The 17,030-nt window shown below is 47.5% G+C and overlaps 2 protein-coding genes across 2 annotated transcripts in view; one reads left to right on the forward strand and one right to left on the reverse strand.

Annotated features, from left to right (window-relative positions):
* The window catches only part of LOC114050651 (pleckstrin homology domain-containing family A member 8-like), a 47,953-nt gene extending 45,507 nt beyond the window's left edge, over positions 1-2,446 (reverse strand). The window contains exon 1 of the mRNA XM_027872498.1: positions 2,374-2,446. Within this exon, the coding sequence (XP_027728299.1) occupies positions 2,374-2,413 (40 nt within the window). The 5' untranslated portion in view covers positions 2,414-2,446. The remainder of the gene's footprint in view (positions 1-2,373) is intronic.
* Positions 2,447-6,499: 4,053 nt separating this feature from the next.
* On the forward strand, positions 6,500-15,933 carry LOC114050596 (peptidyl-prolyl cis-trans isomerase FKBP14). Its single transcript, XM_027872413.1, has 4 exons — positions 6,500-6,930; positions 9,198-9,349; positions 14,633-14,760; positions 15,624-15,933. The coding sequence occupies exons 1-4, from the start codon at positions 6,734-6,736 to the stop codon at positions 15,780-15,782; spliced, it is 636 nt and encodes a 211-aa protein (XP_027728214.1). The 5' UTR covers positions 6,500-6,733; the 3' UTR covers positions 15,783-15,933.
* Positions 15,934-17,030: the final 1,097 nt, after the last annotated feature.

The raw sequence follows: 17,030 nt of genomic DNA on the forward strand, positions 1-17,030 counted from the left end.
AGAAGAGGGAAGGGGAGGGGAGAGGAAAGGAGAGAAGAGGAAAAGAGGGAAGAGAGGGAAAAGAAGGGGAAGGCTGGGGGGGGAGAAGAAAAGAGGAGAGAAGGGAGAAGACAGAAGGCGTGAGAAGGGGAAGAATTAATAGGAAAGCTAACATGTGACCAACAGCTGCCTCAGCCATTACCCTTACCGGCACAAGAATCAGATTCGGGAGCTACAAGGACTTCACTTTGTCCAAGCCCCTGCCTCCAGGCCCGATGAGGCTGGGGCTCTCCTGGGCTCAGGCAGCTCTCATTCATCCCTATCTGGGGCCCCTGAAGGGAAGCAGCAGGTCTCCCAGCTAATCCTTTAACGTTTATAGTCAATTGGGAACCCATTACTCATTAAACTGCTGCCGTTGAGGCCACCACCAGCAAGAGACAGATCCCCGGGTGGACCCGGGGAACTTTCTCACTGTGCCTGGGGAACATCACAGATTCCGGTCTTCCCCCAGCTACCTGAATATTACGGGACAGGCCTGAGAGAAGAGATGCTCAGCTGTCTTAACAATCCAGTACCAAAATCACATTTCACTCAACTTTACAGCTTGGCGAATTGGCCTGGAAAGAGAAGAGTCAATGTCCCTTGCATGAAAAATAGCGGGGACTTAACAACTTTCTAATAAAAACCAACGTCCCTAAAACGCCACGACAAGCAAAGGACCCTGGGTCTGGAGTCAAACGTCGTGGGTTGAAATCCCAGCATTGTGTGACTGCGGCTGAGTCACTCGCCCTCTGTGGCTCTGGGTTTATCCATGAAAAGGGGAAGGGGATGGCTCTCCAAGTGTGGCATGGTGAAAAGAGCCCGAGATTGGCACACAGAGGATCTGGCCGTCACTTACTCCCTCTAGGGCGATGGGTAAGTCATTTCCCCTGTTTAAGCCTCAGTTTCCTCACCTGTAAAATAAGGGGCTTGGACTAGATGTTCTCTAAGCCCAGCTCCAGAGCTAGGATCTCCATAGCACTGTTTTGAAATGTCAAAAAAAGTGTAAGTTTTGACCCAAATTTTGGAAGGTGTGTGTGCTGAGAACAGATCCGGTCTCCCATTCACAATAAAGGCGAACAGGGGAAAGGGTGAGCTTGCTGTGGTAGGACACACTTTGCTGGCTCAGCGAATCACACCCAGGCCAACAATTAAATCAAAACTGATAGCTGGCCCTCCCAGGGTGGCCTGGAGATAAACAAGGAGAGCCAGATCCCTTCATTAGGAAGGAACTCGGGGATCCCATCCCCGGGAAGCTAGCACGCCCCCGGGATGTCCTCAAATTCATGCAACCAAATCATTCGAGTTTTTTCCTAGCAATCAAGCCCAGAGAAAGCCCAATTTACCCAGAGGGCTACTGAGTCTGACCTCCTGGCTAAGTCACCACAACACAGTTGGGAAAGTGTTCCTTTGGAGAACTGTTCCAGCAGTTTACTTAAGGCGTCCCTCGGGATACTAATAGCTATGGAGATGTCAGGATGGAATCACAAAAAATGTGACCTCCACCCCCAAAGACCACAATCACTCAGAAGGCAGGGATTGGGATTGGCAGAAAGGGGGCTTGCGTTCCAATCCCGACTCCCACTTACTATGGGTTTGACCATGACAAAGTCACTCCACCTTCCCCAGCCTCAATGCCCTCAAATGTAAAATAAGAGGGGGGGACCAGAATCACTTCCGAAGTCCTTTCCAGCCCTAAATCCAGGGCCCTGAGATGAAAAGACACCCAATAAGGGGAGTGTGGAAGGGAAGAAAGAGACACGGTCCCACCGGGTCACTAGCGATGTGACCTTGAGCAAGACAAGGTCTGGGCCTTGGTTTCCTCATCTGTACAAAGCAAGGGTGCCTGTACTACGGCAGCACCGGCTGCAGTCTCAGGTCCCTGGGCATTCCCAGGCCACCTGCGTGACCTTGGGCAGCTCACTTCCTCATCTAGGCAAACACCCTACCTGAGTCATCTTGGGCTAACCCCAACCTCCCTGGGATGGGTGCCTCTCCTATAGAATGAGGGAACACAGTCACTTGACCGTCCAGGGCTCAGGTTCCTCATTCATAAAAGGAAGAGCTGGACCCAGATGACCCTTCAGATCCCACCAAGGCTCGAGGGTCAGGGGACCCCTCCCAAAGCGCCTTCTGGCCCTGAACTGATGACCCTATGACTGTGTAAACCCTGGGTCCCCTCCAGATCTAAGCCCAAGGCTCGACGGCCAGGAGACCCCGCCCCCAAGGTCCCTACCCTGGGGCACACCCCTTCTCTAGCCTGGGCCTCAGTTTCCCCGCTCGTAAAAGGGGGGCTCGGCTCGCCCCACCAGTCCCGCCCCGCCCCCTGCCGCGGGGGGGGTCCCCCTGGCTCACCACTCAGGTAGTTGGTCCACTTGTAGAGCACCCCCTCCATGGTGCGGGGATCCCGGGGCCCATCCACCCGCCGCCGCCGCCGCCGCCGCCGCTCTCAGGATCCCCGCAGCAGCCGCCGCCGCCGCCGCTGCCCCAGGCCACAGGGACTCCCGAGAGGCCGCAGGGCCATGGCCCGCCCGCAGCGGCCCGCACGCTGAGGCCGGGGCCGGGGCCGCCCTCGGGAGCGGGGCTCCCTCCGGAACGCTCCGAGCCCGGCGGGCCGCGGGGCAAATCGGAGCAGCGCGTGGCCGGGCCCGGCGGCCAATGAGAGCGCGCGGCGCGCGGGACAATGTATCAACGTTCCAAAAGTGTAGCGAGCTCCCGGGCGAGCGCAGCGGCAGCGGCAGCGCCAGCGGCGGCCGTGGCAGCAGCTCCGACCCCGGCTCCGGCTCCGGCTCCGGCTCCGGCTCCGGCTCCGGCTCCGGCTCCCGCTCCGGCTCCGGCTCCAGCCGCCGCCGCCGGCCGGCGCCCCGCAACCTCGGGAGGCCGGCCCAGGACTGAGCACGCTCGCGCATGCCCAGTGCGGCCGCCAGCGCGGCGCCGCAGCCCGGAGCCGTGGAATCCACTTCGGGCTTTCGTCCCCACGCAGCCCGCAGCAGGCGGGGCCTCGCGGAGGGCCGGCCTTGCCCACCCTCGGCCCGGCGGCCAATCCGCCTGGCACTGCCCGAGAAGCGGCCGCCAGCGTGCGGGGGGGGGGTCCTGGGGGGAAGCCGACCTTGCAGACACAAGCGGCACTTAGAGACGCTTTGAAGTTCTCAAAACTAACTCTACCGAACTGCGAGCCAGGCCGGGCACCGCGCACGGGCTGCACCCCCATCATCGCGAGCTCGGAGGCGGAAGCGTCTTCAGAATTCAGCGCCGGGGCTCCTAGAGCTGGCGCTGGGAGAGGCCGCGCAGGCTAACCCCCATTTTTCAGATGAGGACATTGAGGCCCCGGGACATGGCCCCTTAACAATGAGTAACACAGCTGGGATTGCCACCTAGCTCCTAGGGCTGCCAGTACAACCAGGTCCCCACTAATGCGAGCCCGTGAAACCCCGGCACGAATTCGCAGCTAACAATTATGTAAACAGTGGCAATGAGTTCCAGCCCAATAGAAATATTCAGTGAGAATTCGCAAATGCAAAAGTTTATCGGGTTATGTTCTGGGAGCGAGCTGAGAGACGGTCAAGTCCAGCCTCCTCATTTGCAAAAAAGAAAACTGAGTCCCGGGGAAAACTCACTGTCGAGTGAGTGAGGGGAAAAGAACGCTTGATGTCTTTCCTTTCCTATTGGCCCCCTCGGCTGACCTTGGACAGGTCCCTCAACCTCGGTGGCTTCCTCCGTAAAATGACAGGGTTGGGCCAGCTAATCTTGAGGGCTTTTTCCAGCTCTGAAATCTTGATTTGCCCAAGAGTGGCATGGCTCCCAAGAGTTCAGACCGCGAGGGCAATACTTATTTTAAGATCCTCTCTTAAAAGCAGGTTCGGTTTGCCCCGTTTGTCCCGGGAGGGCAGCAGCCGTCATATTAATGTATCCAGAACACTTTGTACATTTAAATGCCAGGTCATCGCTATTGATAAGGAGAGTTAGCTGAACAGTAGGAAGGAAAGAAAGAACATTGAGTTTGGGGTCAAAGGTAGATGATTAGTAGGAAGAAAATAAGCCCATATTATACGTTATCTGTACAGTGTGCTCACATCTAATGCTTCGGTTTAGCGTTTTAAAGCTCACAAAGTTACATACTGAAATTAAGCAAGCCACAACCTCTTTGAACCTCGGGGTTGTTTTTATTTTTTTAATCTATAAAAATGATCTGGTAGTTTCTATGGTCCCCTACTCAGCTCTAAACATATGACTCTATGACGTGCATTCACTGATGAACATCAAGATTTGGACAAATTCCTCTCTTTAGGAACCTGCCTTCATTTCCTCATACTTACAACAGAAAGAGCGTGGGGCAGCTCTCTACCTCTCACGGTTGGTGTGAGCTTCAAATTAGCCCATGACGGGATGTAAAATGCTTTGTGAACTTAAAATGGCAAAATAAAGTCTGTGATGACGACAAGGATGCTTTTGGAAGGCAGGGTTTGCCTCACTTTTGTCTTGGAATCCATAGCACCAGGTCTGGCATAGAGCGGTGGTGGGGTTCACTGGGGGTTTCCCTGACACAGTGCACACCAGTCTGATGTCATGTCTGTTAGCATTTTATACCGTCCCTGGGGTTTTCTTGGCAAAGATGCTGGAGTGGTTGCCCATTTCCTCCTCCAGCAGATCACCTTTTGTCAGAACTCTCCACTATGACCCATCCGTTATGGGCAACTGTACAGCATAGCTCGTTGTTTGAGCCCAGAAAGCCCCTCCGCCATGACGAGGCAGTGATCTAGAAGGGACATATAGTAGACACTTTATAAATGCTTCATTATGCTTCTCCATCAGCATCATTACACACCTTAAAGTAGTAGCTTGCCTGAAATTTAGAGTATTTTTTGGAAATTTTTAATATATTTTAGCTATATATAAAATGAACTTTTAACATTCTTTCTTTTTTTTTTTTAAATTTTGGGTTCCAAATTCTCTCTCCCCTCCCTCCTTCTTGAGAAGGCAAGCAGTTTGATGTAGTTTATACCTGGGCTGCTAGGTGTTAAAGTAAATAGAGTGATAGGCCTCCAGTAGGGATACTCATTTTCCCGAGTTTAAATCTGGCCTCAAACACTTACTAGCTGTGTGATCCCAGGCAAGTCCCTTCACCTTGTTTGCCTCAGTTTCCTCATCTGTCAAATGAACTGGAGAAGGAAATGGCAAACCACTCCGATATCTTTGCCAAGAAAACTCCAAAAAGGGGATCAAGAGGAGTTTGACACGACTGAACAACATATGTGTGCACTCATACAAAATATATTTCCATGTTGAGAAGGAAAACAGACCAAAAAAATGAAGAAAGTAAAAAAAAAAGAAAAAGAAAAAGTATGCTTCAATCTGCATTCAGACTCCATTGGTTCTTTCTCTGAATAGCATTTTTCATCATAAATCCTTCAGAATTGTCTTGGATTGGGGGCAGCTAGGTGGCGCAGTGGATAGAGTTCCAGCCTTGAAGTCAGGGGGACCCGAGTTCAAATCCGACCTCAGGCACTTGACACTTACTAGCTGTGTGACCCTGGGCAAGTCACTTAACCCCCATTGCCTCACCAAAAAAAAAAAAAAAAAGCAACAACAACAACAAAAGAATCGTCTTGGATTGTTACGTTACTAAGAACAGCTAAGTCACTCACAGTTGATCATGGCACAATATTGCTGTTACTGTGTACAGTGTTCTGGTTCTGCTCACTTTGTACCATTTCATGTAAGTCTTTCCAGGTTTTTCGGAAACCATCCTTCTGGTCATTTCTTATGGCACAATAGTACTCCTTCACAATCACACCACAACTTGTTCAGCCATTCCCTAACTGATGGGCACCCCCTCAATTTCCAATTCTTTGCCACCACAAAAAAAAAACCTTACAAATATTTTTGTACATATAGGTCCTTTACATTGACCTCTTTGAGGTACAGACCTAGAAGTGGTATTGCTGGACCAAAGGGTATGCATAATTTTATAGCTCTTTAGGCATAGTTCCAAATTACTCTTTAGAAAGGGAGGATCAGTTCACAATTCCACTAACAGTGCATTAGTGTCTCAATTTTCCCACCCACATTTTAGGCCGCGTGTTTTGACCCTGCTCCTCGGCCCTCCCCTCCTCAGCATCAATTCTAGGATTTTGGTTACTTTTAGACGGAAATCTGCCTTTTGGATAGGTCCCTCCCTCCCGCCTCCCTTCTCCCAGCCTAGCCCATTTCTCGAAAATCCGGAGCCCTGGAATCCCCGGGTTGCAGGCTTTGCTCACATCCTTCCTTTCCCGGGGCTGGACGAGTGAGCATGCTCTTGAAAGCCAGCGCCGGTTTGGGTTGCCAAGCAACGCATCCCATGGCTACGCAACGTTCTGTAGGAGGTCGGTTTCGTTTAAATGAGCTGTACTCATTGGTCCATGCAGTTGAAGGCTCGGGAGAGGGACGGGAACAGGAGCCTGTGAGCCGTCGCTATCCTGAGGCCGCCCCAAGCGAGAGGAGCCATCCTAGGCGCTCCTCGAATTTAACCCTAAGGGAGCCGCTGTGCGTCTGCAGAGTTGTTCGCGGGGAGCAGAGTGTGCCACGTCTACTGAGACCGGGAGCCATGAACTTGGCCGGGACCAGAGCTTTCCCCAGGCCTTAAACTGCAAAGCAGGCATTGATTTCATGTAGTCAGGTCGCTTTCCCCCGAAGCGGCTCGCTTTGAAAGGACGCCTGTGCTACCGGCCGGGGCACCATGAGACTGGTCCTGTGGCCAGCCCTCCTGGCCACCCTGCTGGCCCTGGGGAGGGGGGCACTGATCCCGGAGCCCGAGGTGAAGATCGAGGTCCTCCAGAAGCCTTTCATCTGCCAGCGGAAGACCAAAGGTGGCGATATGATGCTGTTACATTACGAAGGCTACTTGGAGAAGGACGGGTCCCTGTTTCACTCCACGTAAGTGATGGGGCAGGGAAGGTGGCTAGGTAACGGGGGTGCGCCCGCCTGGACCAGAGGGAGGGTGGACCTGACCTCGAGACTGGTGAAGAAGCACGCGTGGAAAACGCCCCAAGCACTTAGGAAGCTCCCACGCTGCATCTATTCATGAACCGGGAATTCCTGGGGGAGGAATCTCCCTCTCCCTGAGGTCCGCACCTTCTCTTCCAGTTAGTCTGGTTAAGTCTCCTAGGGCACGCTGCGAGCCTGAGGGACTTGCCTTGGAGTAACCCAGAGCCTCTAGAACCCAGGGATCCGTCTCAGAGGCTTGCTCAGTACGCTAGAGACAGAGAAAAAGATGAGACACAGGCCTCTTGCCCTCAAGGAGCTTACATTGTACAATAGCCACACATTTATACTCGCTTATTAAGGCTTTGTCAAACACTTTACGGAATCTCATTCGAGCTTCACAACCCCACTCAGAGGAAGGTGCGGTTATTGTCTCCATTTTGCAGAGGGGGAAACTGAGGCCTTAGGGGTCCAGGCTTCTAGTTGGTATGGTAGGATGCCCAGTATCTTCCCGCCCTCTTTCACATTACCTTTAAATATACATATCGAATGTACCTACTTGCTTATTTTATTGTTTCTAATCATCCATCTACCCCTGACTTCGAATCCAGGATACTTCTTTCTTCTCCCTCTCCTTCCCCCCAGTGAGATCTACTAACCCAGGCTACTTCTGCTAATTGGCTATGAATACTCTGCTGCTTTCTGTAGTAGATAAATAAAAAGAATGGTCAAAAGGCACTATCTCAGAGCTAGAATTGCAGGATATGATCCAAGCCCCTCATGTCAAAAAGGAGAAATGGGTGCATTGAAGTTAACTTTCCCTGTCTGGTCCAGCCTTTAGGTAGCAAAGCCAGGAATAGAACCCAAGACTCTTGGTTCCCAGCCCCCTATTTCTTTTTTTATCAGACCTCCTACTGCTCTTCAGTTTTGGATGCCTCCCTGATAGATCTGATTTGTAGTTAAAATTCCTCCCCAGGCGTGGGAAGGAGTCCTGCCTCTGGAGTCAAAGGAGGTGAACTTGGATCTCTCTTTTACATAGTACCTATGTGACTTTTGGCAAGTCACTTAAACTCTGGACCTGGGCTTCCTCCTCTGTAAAGGAAAGGGGGCTGTATCTATGACCCTATCACCCTCCTATGCCTTCAGGAGCAAAACATGCAGGTGAAAATGCGCCACTTATGTGTTCTGTTCTGATTAATTCAGCAAAGGTCTATGTAGGACCCCACTGTATGCAGAGCCTGGTGATGGGGAGATATAGAAACGAGGGTCAGCCAGTGAGCCAACAGGCATTTATTAACTGTTGGCACTTGAGGAGTAGAAATCAATCAGTCAATCAACCAGCATTTCTTAAGTGCCCACCATGTACCAGGCATTCTTCTAAGCATCAGGAACACAAAGAAAGACAAAAACAAAGAGCTTATGTTCTGAGTGGGGAGAAAACATGGAAATAACTGGGTATATCCAAGACAAATGCAGAGTAGATTGAAGGTAACCTTTGAGGGGATGGTTCTAGCCAAAAAAAAAAAAAGGATGCTAGACCCACGTGGGGATTTGTTTTGCTTGACTTTGCATATTTGTTGCAAAGGTTTCATTTTTGTCCCTATTAAAGGCAGTTAGGAGGTAGAGAAAGTAAATGATTGTTAATTGAAAAATTTAAAAAGTTTTAAAGAGTACTGAGACCTCAGGGACCGGGGAGAATTCTGGGGGCAGTGACTGGTATTTTTGGGGGGGTTCTTCTTTTCTCTTTCTCCATGAGAGGCAGCTCTGCTATAGCAGAAGACTTCAGGTTGGGACACCTAGAACTCTTCTCCTTCCTCCCCTCTCTGTACCAGCTCTTTGGTTTCCAGTCTTGGACGCAGGCACACACCCCTTCCTGCCTGTGTATGCAGTCAGTACCTCATGTCTGACCACCGTTTGTCTCTCACTTTTTTTCCACAGGCTCCCCCTCTTTCCTCTCAGGGTGGCTCCCAAGTGCCTCTTTCTATAGCTCTCCCTGTAGATGACCTCATTCTGTGCCTCTCGCCTCGTGGGGAGAGAGTGGCCATCCTCGGCGGGCTGAAGTTGTCTTAAGGGGGTAAAAAAGAGAGCAGCTTTCACTCAAGGTAAAAGGAAGGAGCTGCACTCATGGACCTGAGGAGGAGATGGGGTGGCTAGGAAGCATTTCAGTGAAGCCAGGAGGCACGCTGGAATGGTAACTCACTCCGTCTCCTTCTCCTCAGGCACAAACATAACCACGGCCAGCCCATCTGGTTTACACTTGGCATCCTGGAGGTTCTCAAAGGCTGGGACCAAGGTCTGAAGGGCATGTGCGTGGGGGAGAAGAGGAAGCTCACCATCCCCCCTGCCCTGGGGTATGGAAAAGAGGGGAAAGGTAATCTTGCCGCTTGGTCCTTCCTCCTCCTCCTTCCTTCTCTGTCACACTCAAGTGTTTCTGCTTTGAGTTGAAGAGGAAGACTAGAATCTTCCCATCATCATCATCATCATCATCATCCCCATCATCATCATCATCATAATTATCTTGTTAGTCATATGAATGTTATTATTGTCATTAACATTAATTTAATAATAGTTATATTTGATAACAGTTAATAACAATAATATTTATATCAATACCAACATTATTGTTGTTGTCATTGTTAATAGTAATAATAACAATAATAGAGGCTAGGCCTGTGCTTTCATTGGTATTGTGAGCTCCCAGATGAGAAAAATCCTCCTACTACTGAATGTTGGCGTCTTCTCTACCCATTACACTCTTGTCCAAGGTAATGGAGAAGTTAAGTGACTTGCCCTGGGTCACACATATGTCAGAAGTGGAACTCGAACCCAAGGCTTCCTGGGTCCAAGGTCAGCTTGCTAACCGCTACACTGAAGCTTCAGATCATAAAAATAGCTGATATTTATTTCATGCCTTGGGGTTTACAAGACATTTTACATAGAACATTAGAACTGGACAGATCCTCAGGCTCTCTACTCTAACCCCCTGATGAAGACCATTCATAGCACGCACATAGCATAGTACCCGATGCATAGTAGGAGCTTAATAAATACTGATCGATGAGGACAGATTAGACAGATGAGGAATTTGGGCCCAGCCGAACAGGCTGTGGGGGCCTTCCTTCTCCATCACACAGTGCCCTTGGCTTCTGTGGCATTTAGAGTCTGGAGGAGACTAGGTTCAACTCTCCAGGTGACCATTCCTCGCAGTGACTGGGTAAGGAATGTAATTGAAATATTATCTTCCTTATACCAATCTGGGAATTAAGCCTCCAGGTAAGTGACTTGTTAAGTCACAAAGCCTCTGTTCTATCCCCTTCTCCATGATTTTTATCTCATTGCTGGGTCAGGATGATCCAGAGCCTACTGAATTAGTTCTGCTGGGTGCGGCTTCATTGTTTGCTTTTTAATTAATTCTCAGAACTTTAGACTAAGGACTTTAATTCTCTGTACTAGTATTCAAGCGTGAGTCTGGAAACTGATTCCAAATGCAGTCCTGCCTCTGACACATTCTGCTTTGGACCCTGGGCATTCTGCATTAGAAGAAAAAATCTCCACACCAGAAGTTCCTCTCCACACCAATAATATCATAGGGCTAGACAAAAAAAATTATTATTATTATTCCTATTACTATGGTTGTTATCATTCCTTTGTCTTCCTTCTCTGTCTCATTCACATGCCTCACCCCTAGTTTCTTTGTCCTTAAGTTCACTTCATATCTGTTGTTTTTCCTTTAAAAATTTTAAAGATATTTTTATTTAAAGTTTTGAGTTACAAATTCTATCCCTCCCTCCCTTCTCCCTGAAAAGGTAAGCAATGAGATAAAAGTTATACATGTGCAATGATGTAAAACATTTTTTAAGTTCATTTCTAATCAGTCTTTCTACGAGTTGGTTTATTCGTTCTCTTTTTTTCTTACTGTTTTCTCACACTCATACACACCCCCAAATTTTTCACTTTACCACAAAACATTTCCCCAGCTATGCCTGTCTTCCTTTCTCTTGGCTAGACGTTGCTGAGACCTTCCCATTTCAGTACATTCTGTTTCTTTCCTAGTTGTGGATACATTCATCCCTTATAAGGATTCCACATTTGTATTCCTGAATAGGAAGTTGCCAAGCTAAGCCTCTTCTGGCTAAAATTAAAACATTCTTGTTTCTATAGTTAGATTCAAATCTGGAAAAGAAAATCAGGCACCTAGAAAATGTATGCGTTGGGGCTCAGACTGGTTTTAGGGACGATAGGTGTGTTTTTAACTCTTCTGTGACTCCCGGCCAAAACCCTCTTTCCCTCTCTCCTCTGCCTTTAACAGGTGCTCACCATTTAACAAACCTAACTCTGCTTACCTTCCCTGAAACTGACCACAGTGAAACTAACACACCTAACACTGGACTAACACCAGCTCTTTTAGCTTGGGGTCCACGCCTTCTTTGGAAATCAACCTGGTTGTGGAGAAGCTGCTCCCGCCTTCTGACCCTGATGGGGAACAGCTTTGAGTGGACAGCGTAAGTCTTGTTCTCCTTGGAACTAAGAACCCTCTAACTCTCCTTTGTGGTCATCTGCCAGGGAAAAAATGCTTGGAAATATTTACCCCAAACTTTAGGATTAAATATATTTGGAAATATTTGGAAGAGGGAATTCATTTTTCCCAGGAAGCTTTGGGGAGCTCCAAAAAAAATGTTGGAAATGTTTACCCCCAAATTTCAGATTAAACACAGGGAAATATTTGGAAAAGGGAGTTCATCCTTCCCAGGAAGCTTTGGGGGGCTCTAGGCAACTAGCAGAGACCTTCAATTTCTTGTAGCTCACATCTTCCTTCCCCTGAAAGTGCTTTTTTTTCCTTTTAACTACTGATTCATCCCCCATTTCCCAGGAAGTTGCTCGAGTTATGTGGCTTTTATGATGGCTTCTAGCTGGAGGAATAACTCTGTTACGATTAGAAAAGGAAACTGAGGCTGAGAGAAGTTAAATGACTCGTCTGATATCTCATGGACAAGCAAGCAGCAGAGCTGGGATTTGAACCCAGATCCTTGTGTTCCACTGCACAGGAGTGTCAGATCACAAGCAGTCTGTATAACTCCCCACGGAGGCCAGAACCAAATTGAAATGTAATTGAGAAATGTTTAACGAGATAGTTAAAGACACGATAGGACACAGATTATGTAATTTGTGGATCTCTAAGTCAATGTGCCGCCTGCTTCTATTTGAGGACCTCACCAGACCCTCCGTATGCACCCATCTGCATTGTGTGTTTTGGTTTTTTTTTGTAAATCCCCATTTTCTTCCATTTTTTCTCATAGCAAGGCATTCTCAGTCCCTCATCTCCTTATGAAACAGAAATATGCTGAGTGGAACGTACTGCCATGTCGGATAGTCATCAGGGAGATGCAGTAGTTTCAGCCTCTTTGGCCTGTTGGTAGTCAGTTAGTCGATGGGTGATCATTTGTTAAGTACTCACTCTGTGCCAGGTACTGGGGCTATTTCATGTGATGTTATTGACCCCTGATTATGACATAATGGAGAAAGCATCGAGTCTGGAGTCAGGGGACCTCGTTTCAAATCCTACATCTGACACTAGCTGGCTGTGTGACCTTATCTCTCTTGGCCTCAGTTTCCTCCTGTGTGAAAAGTAGAGGTTGAACAACACACTCTAAGCTCCCATCCGGTTCTAAATCTGTAATCCAGAGCTTCCTAAATCAGGTCTGCATGATGTGGCTTTATTCTTTGAAAAATAAAATTAAAAAAAAATTTAATAAAACTTTTTCTAATCAATTTAAGGGCAACAGACACACCAGTATTCAAGCAGGGGTACAGAAAAGGGGAAAAAATTCCAAAGCCAAACCGGGGATTTTTAAAGCTGCCATTTTGGATCAGACACTCATCTTTTCTTCTCCCTCAATTTAGATAAAAGGGAGCTGTCTGTATAGACAAGTGATTGGGTCATAGCTTTAGGGCTATAGACATTAGATTATAAACTCCTTGAGGGCAGGGACTGTCTTTCTCTTCTTATTTGTATCACCAGCACTTAACACAATGCCTAGTGCATAGTAGATATTAGTAAATGACTTGGAATCATTTGTTGGCCCTAAAACCAGGAATCATTCTCCAGTGGGGGTGCCCAGAGGAAGAATAGGAAGGAAAGAACAAGGTGCTGCTAGTGGCACAGTGGTTCGAGCACAGGCCCTGAAGTCAGGAGGACCTGAGTTCAAATGTGGCCTCAGACCAAACACTTGACACTTACTAGCTCTGTGACCCTGGGCAAGTCACTTAACCCCAATTGCCCCCCCCCCCAAAGAAGGAAGGAAAGAACAAAGAGTCAGGAAAAGACATGGGGAAGAGGCAGGGAATATAGGAAGAGAAAATGGAAAAAAAATAACGTTTGCATTTGTGGCACACCGGGCTACTCTTCATGAACACAAGTTGAGGCAGTTATGTCTGTCTTTGTTTTGGTTCCATTGTGCAGTTGCGTCCGACTCTTTCTTGGCAAAGTTAGTGGAGGGGTTTGCCATTTCCTTCTCCAGCTCATTTTACAGATGAGGAAACCGAGGCAAACAGGGTCAAGTGACTTGTCCAGGGTCACACAGCCAGATTTGAGTTCAGGGCCTCCTGACCCCAGGCACTCTGTGCATGGTGCTAGTTTTATAGACTCCTAGGAGGACAGAGCTGAAAGGGGCCTCAGGTATCTGTAGTACAATCCCCTCAGCTTACAGATGAGGAAACTGAGGGCCAGTGCTTACCCAAGAGAGCTGGCCTTTCCTTGCTTCTCAGTTGTGCCAGCTGTATCTTTAGCCTGATGATAATAACGGTACTTTTTTTAAAAATTGGACCTGGCAATTCCTTTGATCTAGGGGACTCCTAGGTGAGGAAATCTCCTTCTGTCAGTGCAGATCAGTGCATGCTGTACAATCTAGAACCTGGGCTGCTGAAATGTTGGACTTGCCCAGGGTCCTCCAACCCATGTGTATCTGAAGTGGAAATTAAACTGGGTCGGCGTCCCTCTGCTCCTCAGCGGGTTGTTCTATAGCGCTTTTAAGACAAGCAAAGTGCTTTCCCTGTGTCACCTATTTTGTTCCTCACAACCATCCAGAGAGGTTGATGCTATGGTAATTGCAGAAGAGAAACTGAGGCAGAGAGGGGCTAAGTGACTTGCCCAGAGGCACCAGCTAAGACGAGTGGGGTGGGATTCGAACCCAGACTCTGAGTTCAGGCCTCTCTTTGCTGTGCTGTGCTGCTTAGGGGACCATAGCATTAAAGGGCCTCGGATACATAGTTCTAGTTGAGTTGAACTAACTTCCAGCAGTTTATTAAATAATAGCAGGGAAATCTCCCCTGAGAACGTAGACCAGTTGCACAAATGAGATTTCCCTTTTCATTCATTTTGGTCATCTTGGCTATGAGCTGGGCAAGAATTCAAGTATCTCTCCATGATGGGCTGTGTGTGTGTTTCTGGATTAGAAAGCTGAGATCTCCTGCTGATGAAGGAAAGGGAGCGCCTAGCCTCAACTCAAAATGCGAACTCAGACCTGTAGGGCACTCACTATGCTCAGTACATTTGCCCCCCAAGTTTAGCTAAGGGCCTATTTTGTCCAGATCCATAAATCTTCTACTTTTAAAAGTAAGAAGTTTCAGCGAAAGCCTTCTTTTTTCCCCCCGACAGGTCAAATTCCCCCCGAGAGTACACTGATATTCAATATTGATCTCCTGGAAATTCGAAATGGACCAAGATCACACGAGTCATTCCAAGAGATGGATCTTAATGATGACTGGAAGCTGTCTAAACAAGAGGTGAGGGTAATGTGGTGGCTTGGCTGAACACCGGTCAGGCGTCTGCACTAACTCTAGCGCTGTATCACCGACTTCTTGTGCGCGGGAGGCGCACAGGCTGCCGAAGGAGAGGTGAACCAACCCAGATCAGAAGTGGGGGCTGCTCAGTGCGGGGATCAGATTGGGAATGGCCACTGGACTTCCAGCCTAGGCAGGGACAAGGAGACCCAATCTCCCATCCGCCACCCCCCAAACAACAGCGAAAATGAGGTGACTATTTCCTGTCAAAAATATTTCGTATTTAGTTAGTTCCAAAGATCTGCAACTTCCTTGAGGCAGGTGCACCCTCCTCTGATGCAGATTGCATCAACCAGATCATATCTCCATCAAAATATACCTTGTTATAACCAGGTAGCTAAATTTATTAAGAAAAAAAAGGAGGGGAGAGTCCCTTTAGTAAATGGGAAATGTTATAAAAATCATTTGTTTTGATTATTTGTTGTTTAGCTCTACATTTCTAAAATACACATGTACGTAGAGTAGTGGATAGGATGCCAAGCTTGAAGTCAAACAGATCTGAGTTCAAATGCTGCCTTTAATACTTACTAGCTGTGAGACCCTGGGCAAGTCACTTAACTTCCATCTGCCTCAGTTTCCTCAACCATAAAATGGGGATAATGATAGCACCTCCCTCCCAGGGTTGTCGTGAGGATTAAATGAGATAACACCAATAGCTCTTTGCAAACCTTCATGTGTTATAGAAATGCTAGTTATTGTTATGATCAATAATAAAATAGCCTGAAATACAGGCTGGATGATATTGATTAATAATTCCCAGGTCATAGGGCCGACCTTTTCAAGTAGCACGATTCTTTCCTTTGCAGGTTAAAATCTATTTGAAGAAGGAATTTGAAAAGCATGGGGCAATGATCAATGAGAGTCACCATGATACTTTGGTGGAAGACATCTTTGACAAAGAAGACGAGGACAAGGATGGGTTTATATCTGCAAGGGAATTTACGTACAGACATGATGAGCTGTAAAGAAATATCCCTCTGGCGCCAATGCCGAGAATTTTTGAGCCTTATTTGCTAGCAATGTTGATTCTGTCTGTTGAGTTGGTATTTATTCATAGGAAAGAAGTAATTGTCTCCTGCTGTGTGTCTTTGAATATTAAAAGAAATTTGAGCGAGACTGCTAAGTGCTCCTTTCTCCCTAATGAGCTGTGGACCTAGGGCTTTGAAGGGGAACACTTTGTTGTAGAATCACAGATTTAAAGCCGGATAGAATCTTGGAGGCCATCTGGTCCAACCCTCCTACTTTGCTGATGAGGATACCGACACACTTAGAGGAGATGGGTCTTATCCAAGGTCACCTGGGGCCTCTAAATCCAACTCCTGGTTTTCCCAGCACACTCCAATCCTTTGTCTTTGAGCACGCCAGCCTATCTCTCATTCTTCCACCTGCAGCCTGACATTTAACTAGCTTGCTCATAATTTTAAAAGATGGCGGCCGTAAACACACTTCAGCATCAGATTTAATTAATCACAAACCACACACGCAGCTCTCTACCACCCACCTTTTTCTAGAAGTTAGATGCATTCTATTGGGAAAAGCCAAGGCTATCTATTTTCATGGTGCAATGAAACTGCCTGAGTTTTTGAGTTTTGAATCGTCTGCACGTGAGGAACTGAAGAAAATATGTATTCAGGTTTATTTGTTTCACTTGTTGCTTTATTTAAGAAGAATGTGAGTAGCTAAAATGGTTAATGATACAGAATTTAAAAAATTATATGTGCATCGTAATATTCAACAGATATTTACTAAATACCTACTATGTACCAGGCATTGGGAATAAGAGACAAAAAAGAAACAATCTGCCCTTGGGAGCTTACATTCTATTGGTGGGAAATGACATGAACACATAAATAAATACAAAATAGAGACAAAGTAATTGGAGGGAGGGAAGGCACAGGCAGCTGGGGAGGGAATCAGGAAAGGCTTTCTCTAGGAGGTGGTAGCAGAGCTGAGTTCTGAAGAAAGCTAGAGATTCTGCCCAAGACTTAAGTGGCAAATTACCAAGTGGTTCCTGGTACTAACACTGGTGACTGGGGCAAAATGGTGGGAGGGGAGGAGTGTAGTAGGCATCTTTCCCCCCACTATGATATGTTTATTTGAGGATAGCAGATACATTGCTCTTATCAAATAGGAAGTGAATCTAAATATAATATTGTGTCACAAATAGAAAGTCTCAGTAGAGGAACCACCAAACCAGGAGTGGCTTGAATCCA

This window comes from Vombatus ursinus, unplaced genomic scaffold (assembly GCF_900497805.2).
Source record: "Vombatus ursinus unplaced genomic scaffold, bare-nosed wombat genome assembly UNPS02014799.1, whole genome shotgun sequence".
Taxonomy (NCBI): domain Eukaryota; kingdom Metazoa; phylum Chordata; class Mammalia; order Diprotodontia; family Vombatidae; genus Vombatus; species Vombatus ursinus.